Source organism: Mustela lutreola, chromosome 7 (assembly GCF_030435805.1).
Source record: "Mustela lutreola isolate mMusLut2 chromosome 7, mMusLut2.pri, whole genome shotgun sequence".
In the NCBI taxonomy this organism is placed as follows: domain Eukaryota; kingdom Metazoa; phylum Chordata; class Mammalia; order Carnivora; family Mustelidae; genus Mustela; species Mustela lutreola.
The window spans coordinates 126,310,775-126,329,159 of NC_081296.1; the positions used below are offsets into that span (position 1 = coordinate 126,310,775).

Sequence of the window (18,385 nt, forward strand, 5' to 3'; positions counted from 1 at the left end):
AGAAATTAAAGATATGATAGGGGCACCTGGGTGGCTCAGTGGATTAAGCCTCTGCCTTTGGCTCAGGTCATGATCCCAGGGTCCTGGGATCGAGCCCCACATCGAGCCCCACATTGGGCTCCCTGCTCAGTGGGGAGCCTGCTTCCCCCTCTTTCTCTGCCTACTTGTGATCTCTGTCTATCAAATGAATAAATTAAAAAATATATATATTCTTTAAAGATACTACAGATAAAGCTTAATGTTTCAAGATCCATGCCAGGTCATAAATCATTTCCCATTGCATACAAAATCACTTATGTTTGGGTAAACTATTTTCCCCTGAAGAGCAATTTTAGAAATCGTGGCCAATAGATCCTAGGACGACCCTGTGATTCTCACCTTCTGGCATTCATACCCTTCCTTGTATAATATCTCCACTCATTAAGTGTGGGCAGGACCTGTGACTTGGTTGTAACTAAAAGAAGGTAGCAAAGGTGATGGAAAGTCATTCCTGTGATTGTTATATAGTATCTCACTAGCCAAAGAGAAAGGAATTCTGCCAACAACCTGAAAAGAGTTTGGAAGCAGATTCTTGCCCCAGTCAAGTCTCCAGATGAGATCATATCCCCAAGTAACACTTGGCTTATAGGTTTGAGACCCAGACCAGACCCATCTAAGTTATACCCAGAACTCTTAACACACAGAAATTATAGGATAAATAATACATGTGTATAGTTTTAAGCTGCTAATTTAAGGTAATTTATTATAGAGCATAGAAAGCAAATACAGAAATCTTAATATATGAAAGAATAAAACAGAGGAAAAGGAATATTGAATTACTGGCCACTTGGGATATTTATTAATGAAGATCAAACATCCAAAGGTCAGTCCTCAATGCTCATTTCCATGATTTTAAGAGTTGGTCCTTCCATGTCATGACTGTTGTTCTCTTGGATACTGTGAAATTGAACAGCCGGGGAGAGTTCTGTGCTAAGACAACATAATTCATTCGAAGTCTCCACCTTTTCAGTGTCACTATCCCCTTCAATGACATTCACAGAAGTCTCCTGGTCTGCTAAGTTGTCAGAGACACTTGGATTTTTGTCATCCCAAACTGAAGGTCCAGGATTTGTTTCATCATTCACTTGCTGAATTATAACCCCTTCTGAGCACTTTGATTTATAGATGGGCAGGAAAAATTCATTTGGTGAAGAGAGTCTCTCATTCTCATCTTTTGGTATAGACAATAACATATCCAAAGCTTTTTGATATTCTTGACGTTCCTGTTGAATTGTGGTATCGTGTTTGCTTTTATCTTCATCTTCTTCTGAATTCTCAGCCTGTTCAAAATCAAGTAAATTCAGCATATCAATATCATCCAGCTTTACTGAGTTTTCTCTGGATGTGCAGCCTAAGTCCATCTTCAGGATATGCAGCAGATGGCGCATTTTTCCCTAGGATTAAAGACAAGAATAATTACATTAATTAATAAGCTAGTCAAACTGAATTACTTTTGTCTGCAGTGCTGCTCATCTCAGCAAGATTAACACTTCTTTCACCGCACCCCCCCACCCCCCCCAACTGCCCTCATACACACAAAAGGTGCAAGGGAAAAAAAGCATCTGCTTTAATGCATTCTTTGAGGCTGTGGAAAAGCTTTAAAATTCTTTCCATGTTAGAATTTTTTCTAATGAATGTCTAAAGAAAGACAAACCTCCTCCAAATGATGTTTATTTTGTTTTATGTGTCGCTCAAAAAGGCGTTCTAAAAACCTAAAATGATAAATAGAAATGTTAGTGTCTCAAAATCAGAAAAGCAACTAAATACAAAATAGCCATGCAACAACAAAACTACTAAAGGTTGGAAAATATTTTTTAGATTCTTCCTTTTCTTTCCAAAGCTAAACACGAATCCTTCCCTATTCTGTCAAGTTCTTCAATTTGGGAGCTAGTATGGCTTTTTTGTTTAAGTTTTATAACAGATGCCATTGTTTCTGAAACATTATATACCATTTACATTTCTGTGAAAATATTTTAAATGAGGTCCAATAATACCCCTGCCACTTTCCAAAAGCATTCTTTTTTTTCCTCTCATACACATATGCAAACACCAAAAGCCTCTCCCTCTCCTTCTCTTTCACATACACACCCCCCCAAACCAAACCCTAAAGGAAATTCTCTTATAAAGAGTTATTTTATAATGCTTCCTCAATAATATTTGAAAAAAAGTTCCATTGATGGTAAATCCACATAATAACCTAAAAGCTATCACTTATTAAGTACCACTAAGGGCTAGACATTTGTGCTAGACACACAATCATTATACCTCTAATCATGATCAATATTTGGAGAGAAAGGTATTGTAAAGATCATTTTAAAGATGAGAAAATCCTCTAAGACGATGACTCCTTTCCCCTAAGGTCACAGGTCATTAAGAGAATTTAACCCAGATGTGTCTGGCTCAAGAGAAATTATTTTTTCAACTATGCTTGTCTTATTATCACATGAATGTTTCAATACCTTTATCGAAAACAACTCCTTTGTTACCATTTGTTATTTATCAATGAAGTGAGCCAATTTTAGATTTAGTAGTTCTACTTTAGTTAGCAATTTTAAAAAAATATTTATATATTTGTTTTAGAGAGAGAGAGGAGAGAGTGAGTGTACACAGTGGGAGGGTAGGGGCAGAAGCAGAGGGAGAGAGAGAATCTCAAGCAGACTTTCTGCTGAGTGGGGAGCCTGACACGGGGCTTGATCTCATGATCCATGAGATCATGACCTGCGCTAAAACCAAGAGTCAGATGCTTAACCAACTGGGCCACCCAGCTTGCCCCAACTTAGCAATTTTTTAAAAGAATTAAAAACAATACATATTATTTGGTTACTTAGTTGTTTTTTTTTTTTTTATCAACCATAACACATGACATTAAGTGGGCCGTGGTGTCCAGTGAACTTTAGATAATGTTCAAGCTGATTCAGGACCACATGGTTTCCTTAAGATATACAAATACCTAATCTAGTTTTGTAAACTTTCCATTTCACTTACAATGTATAAACCTAGCTTTTAATTGGTTCTCACTTTACTAGTGACAGTTGTACCAGACATGCCTGCCTTGATTCTCCTGACAAGTTTCAAATAGTAAAATGAGATGATGGATCTTTACAGATAAACAAAAATTTGATTCACTAGCCTATTATAACTAAGAGATAAAGTGGGGGTTTTTTTTGCATAATTTTTTTTTTGTAGACTCTGTGGGATCTTTACATGGATGACAACATTACCTATGAATAAAGAGAGTTTCACATCTTTCAAATATGGATATCATTTTCTTCTTTCCTCTCTCTCTCTCTTTTTTAAAAAAATATTTTATATATTTGTCAGAGAGAGTGAGCACAAGCAGGGGGAGTAGCAGAGGGGGAAGCAGGCTTCCTCCTGAGCAAGGAGCCCAATGCAGGACTCAATCCCAGGACCCTGGGATAATAACCTGAGCCAAAGGCAGATGCTTAACTGACTGAACCACCCAGGCATCCCTCATTTTCTTCTTTTCTTTTTTTGTGATAGATTTAGAAAAAAAGATTATTTTATTTTTAGAGAGAGAGAGGGCATGAGCTGGAGGGGAAGAGACGGAATCTCACGCACACTCCATGCCGGGTGGGGAGCCTGATACAAGGCTTGATTCTACAACACTGAGAATGCAACTTAAGCTGAAACCAAGAGTAAGATGCCCAACTGATGGCATCTTGTAAATATTCAACAGTTTATTCTGAGGCGCCCCTGTGATCAATTTTTTAAATTCAGGTATAACTGACATACATTATATTAGTGTAAGGTATACAAAATGGTTCAATATTTGTTTATATTGTAAAATAATCAACAAAGTAAGTCTAGTTAATATCCATCACCACACAGCTATATAATTTTTTTCTTGTAGTGAGCACTTTTAAGATCTACTCTTTCACAAAGTACTTTCAAATATGCAACTCAGTAGTACTTTTTTTTTTTAAGATTTTATTTATTTGGCAGAGAGAGAGACAGAGAGGGAACACAAGCAGGGGGGGGGGTGGGAGAGGGAGAAGTAGGCTTCCTGCTGAGCACAGAGCCTGATGTGGGCCTCCATCCCAGGACCCTGGGGTCATGACGTGAGCTGAATGCAGATACTCAATGTCTGAGCCACCAAGACGCCCAACCCAGTAGTACTATTAACTGTAGTCGCCATGCTATACATTATATCCCCATGAGTTATTTATTTTATAACTGGGAGTTTTACCTTTTGACTACTTTTACCTTTTGCCTACCCCCTACCACTGACAACCACCAATCTGATCTCTGCATCTTAGAGAAATAACAGTATTTAAGTGAATAAAATCTCTATTCTTTTCTGTAACTCCCTCAAATTGTGAATTTGCCTTATATGGTAAGAATTAAACATTCTTTATAATTTGCTATCAATGATAAGACTATGTCCCCTAAGGGGCGCCTGGGTGACTCATTCAGTTAAGCATCTGACTTTTGATTTTGGTTCAGGTGACAGTCTCAGGGTTGTGAGATTGAGCCCTGTATCAAGCTCTGTGCTCAGTAAGAAGTCCGCTTGTCTCTCTCTCCCTCTACCCTTCCCCGCACTTGCATGCTCTCTCTCTCAAATAAATAAATAAATCTTAAAAAAAAAAATTAAGTGTGTAAGCCTGACGATTCACAGATCTGTACCCCTGGGGTAAATAATACATTATATGCTAATAAAAATAATTAACAAAAAAAGATTAATGGGAAAAATGTTATTCTTAGTAAAATAAATCCTCCAGCAAAATTCATTAAAAAAAAAATGTTCACCCTCCCCTTACAAGAAAGCAACATAATTTTTCATTTCCTAGTATGTGGAACTAACTTAAAGGAATTAACATGATAAGGAAGAGTATTTAATATACTATTCAACCACCATAATAGAACTTAAAAAAACTAACCTGTTTGAAAATAAACCAAGTTTCAAAATTTCATCTGTTACATCTTCAATGAAACTCAGATATAACAGTTCTTCTTCACTGTGAAAACAAAGCAGTACACAGCATAAAAATTATTTCCTACTTTGAAAACTAGAGGAAATATGAGTATCTAATGAGAAATATCTACCATTACTATGACAAATATACTGTTATTGCTCATTAAGAGAAATGTTATTAAAAAACTGTCTATATTCTTAAAATATGCAGATAAATTTATTTAAAGAGGAGAAAATGTTCCCTAATAAAGTAAAATTTCGTAGATATGGAGCGCATTCATCCAGCACTAACAGATAAGCAGGAATTAAAACAGCAAACAAACAAACAAAAACCAATAAAACAAAACAAAAAAACCCCCACACAAAACAAACAAAAAAACAAATCAAGGGCAAAAGGGGAACCAAATGTGAACCACAGGAGGTGTGTGTTCTTGACAAGCATTTTCCGGGTCCTCTGACTTCTAACCATGTCCAGCAGCAGAGGTGCAAGTCCTGTGGATGGCACTTAGAGGAGGGGAAAGAGGAAACTTATCCAGAAAAGAAAGAACTGCAACTGTGAAATCCTCTTCTGCTCCTAGAAGAGCATCTTGTTTGAATGCTGGGAAATTTATTCAGCAGAAAAAAAAAATTATTTTTTTCAAAATTTATGGAGAGGAGAAAAAATATGATAGTAGGGAAATTTGTGTATATAATTGTAGTGATAATTTTAATTGTGTGGATACATTTATCTTATAACATATTTTAATAGCTCATCAAGTAATCTGAATACTATTATAAATTTGATTTCAATTAGCTGATATCAGTGATTTCATACAAAATATAAGTAGTAGGTAACCACTCAATTACTCAATAAGTAAATATAATGGGAAGAATTAATAAGAAAATGAGATAACAGAAGATTAAAATGTTACATAAAAAGTTATACTTTCAAACTGATTCTCAGGCTCTAATATTTACACAGCAAGTTTAAGAATAAATGGAACTCTATAAAATAGATGATATTTGGGGTGCCTGGGTGGCTCAGTGGGTTAAAGCCTCTGCCTTTGGCTCAGGTCATGATCCTGGGGTTCTAGGATCATAGGGCTCTCTCAGCAAGGAGCCTGCTTCCTCTTCTCTGCCTGCCTCTCTGCCTACTTGTGATCTCTGTCTGTCAAATAAATAAAAATCTTTTTTTTTTTTAAAGATGATATTCCCTGAAAAATAATAGCTTGACTAAAACAACAATAAAACCTAGAAGTATGCTATCTGTAAAGACCTGGTGAGGTTAGAAACCTCCTGGAAGGGTATCCTGAGCTACCCAAAGTCTGTGTTTACTTAGGGACGAATTTCCCCTGGACATAAAGATGAAGTGACTGACAACTATTTCAGAAAATTCTGATCATTCTCAAATTGAGGGCATATTATATGACTGAACTTCAAAGCTAGTTGTAAGAGAAATTAGAATTCAGTCCTGATTTATTTAATAATAGTTTGTGTGATCCCTTTTTTTCTTAAATTTTAAAGATTTTATTTATTTATTTGACAGAGATCACAAATAGGCAGAGAGGCAGGCAGAGAGAGAGGGGAAAGCAGGCTTCCCGCCAAGCAGAGAGCCCGATGCAGGGCTCGATCCCAGGACCCCAAGATCATGACCTGAGCTGAAGGCAGAGGCTTTAATCCACTGAGCCACCCAGGCAGCCTCTCTTTTTTTTTTTTTTTTAAAGATTTTATTTATTTATTTGACAAAGAGAGATCACAAGTAGGCAGAGAGGCAGGTAGAGAGAGGGGGAAGCAGGCTCCCTGCTAAGCAGAGAGCCAGATATGGGGCTTAATCCCAGGACCCTGAGATCATGACCGGAGCTGAAGACAGAGGCTTAACCCACTGCGCCACCCAGGTGCCCCAGTTTGTGTTTCTTAATTCTTGATTTCCGCTAAGCAAAATGAAGAGGTAAAAAAATCTTACCCAGAGTGGATTTTTCTCTCTGGAGGAAGCTGCAGGGAATATTGACATACTGCCCTGGAAAGAGAAAATTACAATATTTGAACAAAACAATGATTGGCATACAGTAAGTTTTCAATAATATTATATTAGTAATAATGTATTTTAGAATTTTTAAAGTACTTTCATATCCATGATCTGATCTAATATTCAGAACAACCCTGACTGGTATATTAGGTAGGTATTATTTTTTCTACTGACTGATGAGTTCACCAGGGGCCAGAATGGTTGGGTAACTTGCCAAGGATGGGTGTAAGTAAGTAGCAAAGACATTTTTTTTTTTTAAGATTTTATTTACTTATCTGACAGACAGAGATCACAGATAAGCAGAGAGTCAGGCAGAGGGTGGGTGGGGGGTGAAGTAGGCTCCCCGCTGAGCAGAGAGCCCGATGCGGGGCTCAATCCCAGGACTCGGGGACCATGACCCGAGCCAAAGGCAGAGGCTTTAACCCACTGAGCCACCCAGGCGCCCAAATGTTCCTTTCTTTAGGTCATTCTTCATATTCATTGCAGAGTGGCGCAAGGGTTAGCTTATAAATCTTGTTACGAGTACGGAAGCATCATGAATTTCAAGACAAGAGAGGTTAGGAATGAACCGCCCACAGCCCTGCCAGGTGCCATCTCCCTGGGAAGGGCCCAAGGGAGGACCTGGGCTCTGAGGGATACCGTGTGCTTGGCCTTCTGGTCTGCTATATGACAACTCATTCTTGCCCTCTTTTTAATCTCTAGTCCTTTATTTCCACCTCCATCTCATATATAACATCTGATACTGGAAATATATCTGACAGCTATAACTATCAAAGGCATTTTTGCTAACCTATCATTTTTACTTAGGTGTAGTATTCCATAATTATGAAATATGATGTGTAGCTTTTAAAAACAATGCCAGTTACACAGCAGTGACAGATACCACACTAGCATATGGTAAATATTCAAAATCATGAATTATGAATCCTCAAATTGTGAGGTTCTTCACAATTATTTTTGCCACAGGATTTGTCTTCAGGAAAATCCCTTTCTTTTCTTTCTTTCAAGATTGTGCATGTGTGCGGGGGTTGGGGGGCAGAGAGAGAGAGAGAGAGAGAATCTTAAGAGGCTCCACACCCAGCAGGAAGCCCAGTGCGGGGCTTAATTTCAAGGCCCTGGGATCATGACCGAGCCAAAATCAAGAATTGGATACTTAACTGAGCCATCCAGGCGCCCCAGGAAAATGCCTTTTCATATGAATAGCAATGGCAAATAATACAAGCCAGTATTGCCTTTTTCTTTGTTAATGAATTAGCAAATGAATTCACTTAAACTTTTATTGAGTACCTACTTTGTAAAATTTCCTTAGTAAAACTAACACTGCCACTGAATTGTAGAACACCAAAAGAGATTAGAGTGCACGTAATTAGAATAGTACTTATGTTGCAAATATTATCTGTTATACAGGAAAGCAGTTAAATAGACAGTGGTAATGACTTCTGTAAGCTGTTTACCTTGGTGAGGAACACTGGAGAGTGCCATCTTTAATCTCGTCCCACGGTAAGTCATGCCCTTGTAAAGGTAAAGGAGCTATTTTTTCTTTGATATCATATGTCATACAATTAGATGCCTGGGGATGTAATGAGAAGAATCAAACTTTATTTTGCTTCAACAATACATTATGAAAGCAGAAATAAAGCAAAATAGCAAATTTCAAAAAAGTCAAGGAGCTATCCCATAGGCAAAAGTGACTGATATACTATGACCAAGGCTGTTTTAAAATACATTTTCAGGGCGCCTGGGTGGCTCAGTGGGTTAAGCCTCTGCCTTCAGCTCAGGTCATGATCTCAGGGTCCTGGGATTGAGCCCCACATGGGGCTCTCAGGGAGCAGCCTGCTCGCCACCCCCCGCCTCTCTGTCTGTCTACTTATGATCTCTGTTAAATAAAAAGAAAAAAAATTTTTTTTCTACCCAATCAAGGATTCCTTTTTTTTTTTTTTTTAAGGATTTTAGTTATTTATTTGAGGGGGAAGGATGCAGAAAGAGCCAGGGCAGGGGAAGCACAGAGAGCCTGATGCGAGGCTTGATCCCAGGGCCTTGAGATCATGACCTGAGCCACAGGCAGATGTGTAACTGATTGAGCCACCCCGGCACCACTCAAGGACTTCTTTCTTAAATGTATTTAAAGCAAGGTAAAAATAGCTTCTTATTTCTTATATTTTAATAAGGGATATTTTAAATCCATTAAGGAATTACCATAAATAAACTACACAAAGAGAAAATGAAGTAAATTTGCAGGTTTTAAGTAACCCCTAAAAAATGTACAAAATATATCATTATAACAGAAATTCAAATAGCCCATTTGTTTCAAAAGCCAATATATCAAATATAGAGAAGCAGTGGTAGCTCTGACAGTACAATCAATGATATTAACAAACAAAAATAATGGCAGCTTACCTTTATGGAATCCTTACTATGTGCTACTTACTGTGCCAAGCATTTACTTGCATTATTAGTTTAATCTTCACAATGCCAAATTATGTAAGGTGCTGTTAAAATCTGGTCTATTGTAGATTAATACTTACTAAGTTTCCCAAGTAGATTGCTGGTGGTACAGATTATGGAGTAAAGGACACATCATTTTCTTATAGGGTTATGGATAAGCATTTGGAGCACAATGTCATGAAAGTGGGATTTCTGCTTTATTTAGTTATCTACAGAGCTAACTGTCTTCCTAAGTCTCAAGCTAGTCATAGCCATAATTTACGGAGCCCTTCTCAGGCTAGGCACTTTACCTATATCATTTACACTTTCCAGTGATCCTACACATTAAGTAGTTTTTCTAGATGTAGAGCTCTCAGAGGATAAGTGATTGCCTTTGGGCTTTAAATGGCAGGGTCCCATGTCAAACAGGTATTTATGACTGAGATGGAAACTGACAATTATCTACCCATATCCAGAAGAGAAGATTATATTTTATTCTTTTATCCCCAAAATCTGTTTGACATTTTATTTTATTCAATACTTCTTTTTAAAAGATTTTTATTTATTCATGAGAGATAGAGGAAGGGAGAGAGTGTGCGCAGGTTGGGGGAGAGGCAGAAGCAGACTCCCCAGTGACCAGACAGCCTGACTGTGGGACTCGATCCCAGGACCCTGATATCATGACCTGAGCTGAAGTCTCATGCTTAACTGAATGAGCCACCCAGGCATCCCTGTGTTTGGCATTTTAATAGACAAACTGTTTTTTTATAAAGAATAAATTTAAACTAGGACACAAGTGTATGATTAATACCCCTAAAATAAAAATAATCAGTTTATGAGAAAATTGACTTAAAGCTGTAATATTTTAAAAAAAATGACCAAGCACTCAAAAACATAAATGCTACTGAAAAGAGCCTTATGGTCTAGAAAAAAGTAAAAGCAAATACAAAAGAATGATATTCATCTATTCTTATACTATGTATAATTTCCAATAATCAGTGGCAATTTAAAAAAGTACTGGCATAGAAACTAAAATAACTTCTGTATTGCTTTTCTGGCTCCTTCAGTGATCCAAGTCTACATCTCTGAAAGCAACATTTAAGGTATCTTATTCATTTATTCATCTAGCCAGCCAGCCAACCAACCATCTAGAAAAAGTGCTAACAACAAATGATTTCCCAGACTAAGCAGGATCCATCTGGCCATTCAAAGAGAGCTATGGCCATGTATAAATAGTTAGTCCTTCTCTATACTGGTTACATCATCTACAAGAAGTGTCACCAAGAGATTATTCAAGTCCAAAGAGCTACACATATTTTATTAAGTTAAAGCAGCTATAATTCCAATGTGGCACACAAAGAGATCTCATTTTTATTACCTGTTCTGTGTTTTCTTCTGAATCTGTGAAGTTCTTGGTGTCAACTGTCTCAAAATCAGATTTAAAGCTGTAATATTTTAAAAGAAGTAACTGTCAAGCTTCGAAGTACAAATACCCTGATAGCAAGTTTACTGTCTTAAAAAACCTCTCAGATATAAGAGATGAAATCCATCTATTCTTATAAAATGTGTGATTTCTAATTATATAATCAGGACATAGATATGGTTTGGATTACACAGCTTATTTTTCCCATTTTCTTTGAACAGCAGCTAGATTTCAGCTGGATAGAATGGGAATAGGGAAATAGGATCTATTATCCTAAAAAGCTGTCAGACGTATAATAAAAAAAAAAGGATATAATATGCTTGCTTTTCTCGTTTCTCCCCATTCCTTAATTCTTGAGGTTAAATGAACACAGACTCATCTGATATTATCGTACCTCTTCTCTATACACAGAGAAAAGAATACTAGTCCTAAATTGTTTTTTGCTTTCTAAAAATAGCTAAAACCTAGGACCAGGTAAATAGTTGTTTATGTAATTCTAGGAAAAAAAATCACAAATCAGTTATTAATACTTTGTAAGATTTGTTTTTCTTCAATCATTTGGCAGACTTTTACTGAATATTCATTTTGTGCCAGGCGCTATCAAATATGAAAACATTATTGAAGCAAATTATACTTAATTTCTAGAAATTATCCCACTTGGCTAAATTATTCCTGGGAGGAGTTGTTATATAAGAATGGGGTTGAATATTTGCAGGAAAGGAGCTCAGGGAGAGTCAGAGAAAGTGTTTTTTTCCTTGATAGCTCATTGTTTTGCCATTTTTAACACAAATCTATAGGCATAATTACACAATGCTGTTTGATGACTTATTTTGAGGATTCTCTGAAAGTGAATTCTCTAAAAGCCTATACCATGTTTGAAACAATAAATTAAAATATGTAACATCTCTGTTTATAAGGAGATTGACAAGTTTTATAGTTACTTTTCAACAATCACTTAGGTAGTTCCAGTGATACAAGCAAAAGGAAAAGTCCCATTAATCTCATCATTCAAAAGAGCACTACCAGACCTTAAGTCTGATGCATTAGATACATGATAAAAAATAAAGATTATTATTATTTAATTCTACAACACCCTGAAGGACTTACTAATGGCTGTGAATGTGCCATACCTGCTTAACTCAGTCTGAGTTTCAGTTTCTATCCGCTGATCTGTAAAATCCTTTTTTCTTTTGGCAGGCGTATAATATCGATAATGTGACAAGAAAGATTTTGCTTCTGTTTTTAAAGTGCGTGGAGTGAATGGCAAATGTCTGTTGGAAAAGAGTTCAGAATGTTTATCCAAAAGGTCCCCACTGGGTGCTTTTGATATAACTAACTGAAACCGATGGGTATTTGGGAATGTGCTCTTGGGCCCTCTGCCATATGAAGTTCCAGAGCACGCTTTCCTGGGCCCAGAGGCAGTGTAATCCATGTTGAACACAGAAGAACTAGAGTTCTTCTCAGTACCATTTGTGAAGACTTTATCAGGTTTAGGTAGAAGATTGAGGTGTAGTCTCTCTGAAGAAGTTACTGGTGACTTTGTAAAGGATGGAAATCCATTCACTTCTCTGATTAACATATCTTCATCTTCTGGTTCTCCTGAGGGCTGAGAACATTTGGTTTGATGGTCATCAATTATGTTTAAAAATTTACATAATTGGGGATCTCCACATTATACACCAAAAAAGAGCTGCCTTTGTGGGTTTGGAGATTATATATTCCTGAAGATGTTGGCATTGTATATGAAGTTTTTTTTTTTTTTTTTAAAGATTTTATTTATTTATTTGACAGACAGAGATCACAAGCAGGCAGAGAGGCAGGCAGAGAGAGAGGAAGAAGCAGGCTCCCTGCTGAGCAGAAAGCCCGATGCGGGGCTCAATCCAAGGACCCTGAGATCATGACCCGAGCTGAAGGTAGAGGCTTTAACCCACTGAGCCCCGCAGGCGCCCCTATATATGAAGTCCTATTCAAGGTTTTGAATTATTAGTATAAAAAATATAATTCTAAACATAAGTAATATCCATCATTTTTCTTTTTTTAAAAGATTTATTTGACAGAGTGAATAAGAGAGACAGAGAGAGGGAGAGAACACGAGTCGGGGGTAGGGACAAAGGGAAAGAGAGAAGCAGACTCCCCGCTGAGCAGGGAGCCCAACATGGGGATCAAGACCTGAGCTGAAGCCAGACACTTAATCGACTGAGCCACCCTGGTGCCCCAGCAATCATTGTACTTTCTGAAACTAAAAAAAAAAAAAAATTACTAACATCTACCTATATTTGTGGTCTTGAACTTGTATATTGAGATCTACAGGTAGATCTCAGTTTTATCTGATAATTTCCAAACCACTCGTGAATACCAATCCCCTCCTCAACCACTCTCTTGGTGGCAACATCCTTCCCTTCTCATCATGTCTTTCTGGAAATCTCCAGTGTCAGCAGTTCCTCAGACTTCAGGGCTTTGAAGAAATGAAAAGGAACTTCTCAACTTCTCATGAGAAGGGAAAGCTGAAAAGACTTTGAACTTTTGGACTGCTCTATTTCTTTTTGGTTTAATTTTGAAAGAACCATTTCTATAGGGTATCCACAAAGTCTTTTTTTTTTTTCTAACAATTTTTTTAAAGGATTTTATTTACTTATTTGAGACAGAGCGATAGAGATAGAGAGAGAGAATGAACAGGGGGAAAGGCAGAAGGAGAGGGAGAAGCAGACTCCCTGCTGAGACAGGAGCCTGATGTGGGGCTCGCTCCCAGGATGCTGGGATCATGACTTGGGCCGAAGGTAAACACTTAGCCATCTGAGCCACCCAGGTGCCCTGACACAAAGTCTTAAAACATAGATAATATTTTATTCTTTTACAGATTAGATGCCCAAGATGCCATGTCTATGATTCCAGACTTTATGGACACCTTTGTATCCTTTGTAGAACTGTGAGGCACTTTATTAGGTAGAGGGGAAGTTACATGGAAGGCATAGAGTCTGAGGGGACAATGGCTAGTAGTTAGCTGTTACTTCTGCCCTTCAAGCTCACAGAGAGAGAAAGAGAAGAAGATGGACAAGCTGAGTAAGAGAATAGCTGAGTGCTTCCTGTGTGCAAGGTACTATTCTTGCCATTGAGCAGGATAAAAGAGGACAATTAAGAACTTCTATCACTGCTACTCGTAAGTTACTATGCTGACTATCTATAAGGTACAGTTCTAAGTAATTTACATGCACAACTCATTTAATCCTCCCATCAACTTTTGGGTGGTGATACAAATACTACTTTTATTTCAGAGATGAAGAAACTCAGGTGGTGCAGGGTCTCATAGATTTAGACCCAGGCTGAGCCTATGCTCTATACCACTGTATCACATTGTCTATTAAAAATCTCATCTGAAAATTACATATTTTAGATTTTTTTAAAAGTAAATTCTACCCACAATGTGGGGGTCGAACTCGACCCCAAGATCAAGAGTCATATGCTTTACTGACCAAGCCAGCCAGGTGTTCCTGTATTTTAGACTTTTTACACCACGAGGAATTTGAAACTGATTTTAACTCTTTTCCTGATGGTGAATCTGTCAGCTGCCTACGTACTGATTTATCTAAGTAAGAAAATTGCAGATGACTGAATAATTTAATTGAAGCCTAAAACTGGTCAAGTCACCTGCCATTTCCTTTCCAAGTACTTTCTAACCTGATCTCAAATATAAGGCAAAATTAGTCAAGGCAAGGAAATATTTTTGCATTAAATTCTGAATCACTAGGGTACTTCTTAAAGGATTTCAATATATTAGTTTTAAAAAGTGCTCCCAGGGGCACCTGGGTGGCTCAGTGGGTTAGTGTCTCTGCCTTCGGCTGGGGTCATGGTGTCAGGGTCCCGAGATCGAGCCCCACATCGGGCTCTCTGCTCATTGGGGAGCTTGCTCCCCCCTCTCTCTCCACCTGCCTCTCTACCTACTTGTGATCTCTGTCTGTCAAATAAATAAATAAAATCTTTAGAAAAAAAAAAAAAAGAAAAAAAAAGTGCTTCCAAACAAGACTCATAGCTTATATACCACAAGACTTTGGCTCCCAGGGGAAAAGTTTCTAAGTAGGATCTGAAAAATCCTACAGGGTTTTAAAATAATAATCACAGGAATTACTTACACTTAGAGGAACAGTACAGGCTGAGATCAGAGCAGGCAGAAATGCACAAGGCATTAGACTGCCTGTAAGAAAATTCTCATCAGTAATGGTATTTTAGTAAACAAAATGAAACACCAAAAAAAGTCTTTAAAGGCAGAAATATACTCTCATCTATCTGAAATGAGCTGGAAAAATTGCTTTTGAACTGACTAAAAGCAAGAAGCTTTCCTGTATTTTTATGTCTCATAATTCCTACCTTGTATTCTACACTTCCTCTCTCTCTTTTTAAGATTTTATTTATTTGACAGAGAGAGAGAGAGAGAGAGATCACAAGTAGGCAGAGAAGCAGGCAGAGAGAGAGGGGAAGCAAGCTCCCTGCTGAGCAGAAAGCCCGATGTGGGGCTTGATCCCAGGATCCTGAGATCATGACCTGAGCCAAAGGCAGAAGCTTAACCCACTGAGCCACCTAGGCATTCTACACTCTTTTTTTCTTTGGAAACCAGTAGAACATAGTATGAAATCAATTATACCTCTGCTTTTTTGAGATTATATTATAGTTTCCTGTAGCTATGAATATCAGAAAGCTTGGATATAATTTTCACAGAAAATATGCAACACACTGGTAAATTCACCAAAATCTGAAAAACAGATAACTGTTAGGTTCTAAAATCAGGAAAGGGTTTATCAATTACATGTGAATGGAACAAAAATTCTGGTGGTAATTTGACCATGTTGACTTTAAGTCAGCTTTACAGTTCAATGCAAGTTTTTTGTGAACTGTTTCTGTGATTTTAAAAATTCATGCAAAGTGATAATTACTGCATAGTTTATATACTCAAAATGTTTTCATGTAAGAACACATATCAAAGTTTATAATCAGAACTAAGTACTAAATGTTTTCAGGGAAAATGTCAGACGAAATAGTATTCAAAGATTTTCCAATTGTCAGATTTTTAAAATTAATTAGCTAATTAATCTTAAAGGATTTTATTTATTTATTTGAGAGAACATGAGCCCCACACAGGGCCGCATGTGGGGCTTGATCCCAGGACCCTGAAACCATGCATGACCTGAGCCCAAAGGACACTCAACCAGAAGCTCCTCCAATTGTCAGATTTTAAAGCAGTTGAGAGATCAATCCAATTGCAGAAAAGGGTGGGTACAAATTATTTAAAAATTTAGTTAACACTTGTTTTGAAAAAAAGTTTCAGATTATATTTTATAAAAGAAATTGGTAGTTCTTGCTTTTCATTGTTTCATACTGCTTTAAACATGTTTCATAGATTTATTTAGGAATATGGGTCATGGGACACCTGGGTGGCTCAGTGGGTTAAGCCTCTGCCTTTGCTCAGGTCATGGTGTGGGGGGTCCTGGGATCAAGCCCCGAGTCTGGCTCTCTGCTCGGTGGGGAACCTGCTTCCCCCGCCCCCGCCTCTCTGCCTGCCTCTCTGCCTATTTGTGATCTCTGTCTAATAAATAAATAAAATCTTTAAAAAAAAAAGGAATATGGGTCATATACACATATTCAGTTAATCATAATAGCAAGTAGTAAGTGATGTGTCAGAGATGTGAGTGAGTGGTGAATAATTGCGTGGAGGTTATAGGGTACAGACTGGAAGGTACCAGAGGCTCCTGAGATGAGTCAAAGTGTGAGAGAAAAACAGCATGACTGTATAGGCAATTATGAGAAAAGGCTTTTGATTATATGATCTCATGTATATAAATGGCTAATATGTTCAGAGGGTAAAGTTAGCATTTCTTTCTTTCTTTTTTTTTTAAGATTTTATTTATTTGTTTGGCAGAGAGAGAGAGAGACAGAGAGAGCACAAGCGGGCAGAGCATCAGGCAGAGGAAGAGGGAGAAGCAGGCTCCCACCGAGCAGAGACCCTGATGTGGGACCCTGGGATCCCAAGACCCTGGGATCCTGACTGGAGCTGAAGGCAGACGCTTAACCAACTGAGCCATCCAGGTGCCACTAAAGTTAGCATTTTCTTTTTATTTGTAGCAAAGTTCAGTAAATGCAGACTATAATTAAGATAGGTATCTATTAACCATAAAACCCAATTATTAAATATACCAAAAATAATAATTTGAATCTGAACTTGTCTAAATATTTATCAGCAAGGCTTAGAAAAAATGTAGGCAAGTTAAAAAATATATATAATACACACACATATAAAACATAAATGAACTACTTTATGGAGTCAGAAAAAAGATTACAAAAGCTAAAGGAAAATGAAAGAAAATACTCTTACATTTACAGATTTAATTATATATTTTTAACAAACTCTATTTTTATCCCCAAATATAATTATTAATTTATATTGATAGAAAAATATTTTAAATTTTCAGTTATAAAGTACAATCATTAAGGGGCACCTGGTTGGCTTAGTTGGTAGAGCATGTGACTCTTGATCTTGGGGTTGTGAGTTTGAGCCCACATTGGGTATAGAATTCATTAAAAACAAAATCTTTAGGGACACCTGGGTAGCTCAGTTGTTTAAGCATCTACCTTCAGCTTCAGGTCCTGGGATCCAGTCCTGCACTGGGCTCCTTAGATCAGCAGAGAGCCTGCTTCTCCCTCTGCCTGCTGTTCCCCCTGTGTGTGAGCTCTCTCTCTCACTCTCTGATAGATAAAATCTTTAAAAAAAAAAAGTGCCTGGGTGTCTGCCTTCAGCTCCTGCTCTATGGGAAGCCTGCTTCTCCCTCTCTCACTCCCCCTGCTTGTGTTCCCTCTCTCCCTGTGTCTCTCTCTGTCAAGTAAATAAATAAAATCTAAAAAAAAAAAAAAAAAAAAATCTAAAAAAAAAAAAACAAAACAAAACAACCCAAACCAAACTTTAGGGTCCTCCTAAAATATTAGGATTAAGAAATGGAAAAAGATATATCAAGAAAGTACTAATCAAAAGAAAACTGGTTTAACTATATCATTATCAGAAAACACTTTAATACAAAAAACATTAAGACAAACTCAAAGCAGTGATAACAGGTTTGATTCACCAAGAAAATATATTATCTCTAAATCTGTATATGTAGAATAATAATATAGACTCATAATCTATAAAACAAAAATTGGCAGTACTATTTTAAAAAATATTTTATTTATTTGTTTGAGGGAAAGAGAAAGAGAGAGTATGAGAGCAGAGAAGGTCAGAGGGAGAAGCAGACTAACCATGGAGTTGGGAGCCCAACCCGGGACTTGGGATCGTGACTTAAGCTGAAGGCAGTCACTTAACCAACTGAGCCACCCAGGCACCATGGCAGTTCAATTTTTTAGAGAAATATCCTATAGAAGATTTCTCTTAATAAATGACAGACTGATCAGACAAATCAGTAAGATCTGAATGAATATGAAATTTAATCTAATGAATACACGGGATAGTAAATACTGTACACAACAGCTATAGAATATTTTCAAATACATCTTGACAGTGCATTTTAAGAAGTTTGTCTAC

General features: G+C 37.3%; 1 protein-coding gene across 3 annotated transcripts in view; it reads right to left on the minus strand.

The window, feature by feature from the left end:
- Positions 1 to 711: 711 nt before the first annotated feature.
- Positions 712 to 18,385, minus strand: part of SPATA7 (spermatogenesis associated 7) — a 39,397-nt gene continuing 21,723 nt past the window's right edge. For all 3 annotated transcript variants that reach the window (XM_059182596.1, XM_059182595.1, XM_059182594.1), the window contains 7 exons: positions 11,955 to 12,430; positions 10,780 to 10,846; positions 8,432 to 8,547; positions 6,915 to 6,968; positions 4,938 to 5,015; positions 1,694 to 1,751; positions 712 to 1,433 (listed from right to left, as the gene is read on the minus strand). In XM_059182596.1, coding sequence (XP_059038579.1) covers positions 864 to 1,433; positions 1,694 to 1,751; positions 4,938 to 5,015; positions 6,915 to 6,968; positions 8,432 to 8,547; positions 10,780 to 10,846; positions 11,955 to 12,430 — 1,419 coding nt within the window. In that variant the 3' untranslated portion in view covers positions 712 to 863. The remainder of the gene's footprint in view (positions 1,434 to 1,693; positions 1,752 to 4,937; positions 5,016 to 6,914; positions 6,969 to 8,431; positions 8,548 to 10,779; positions 10,847 to 11,954; positions 12,431 to 18,385) is intronic.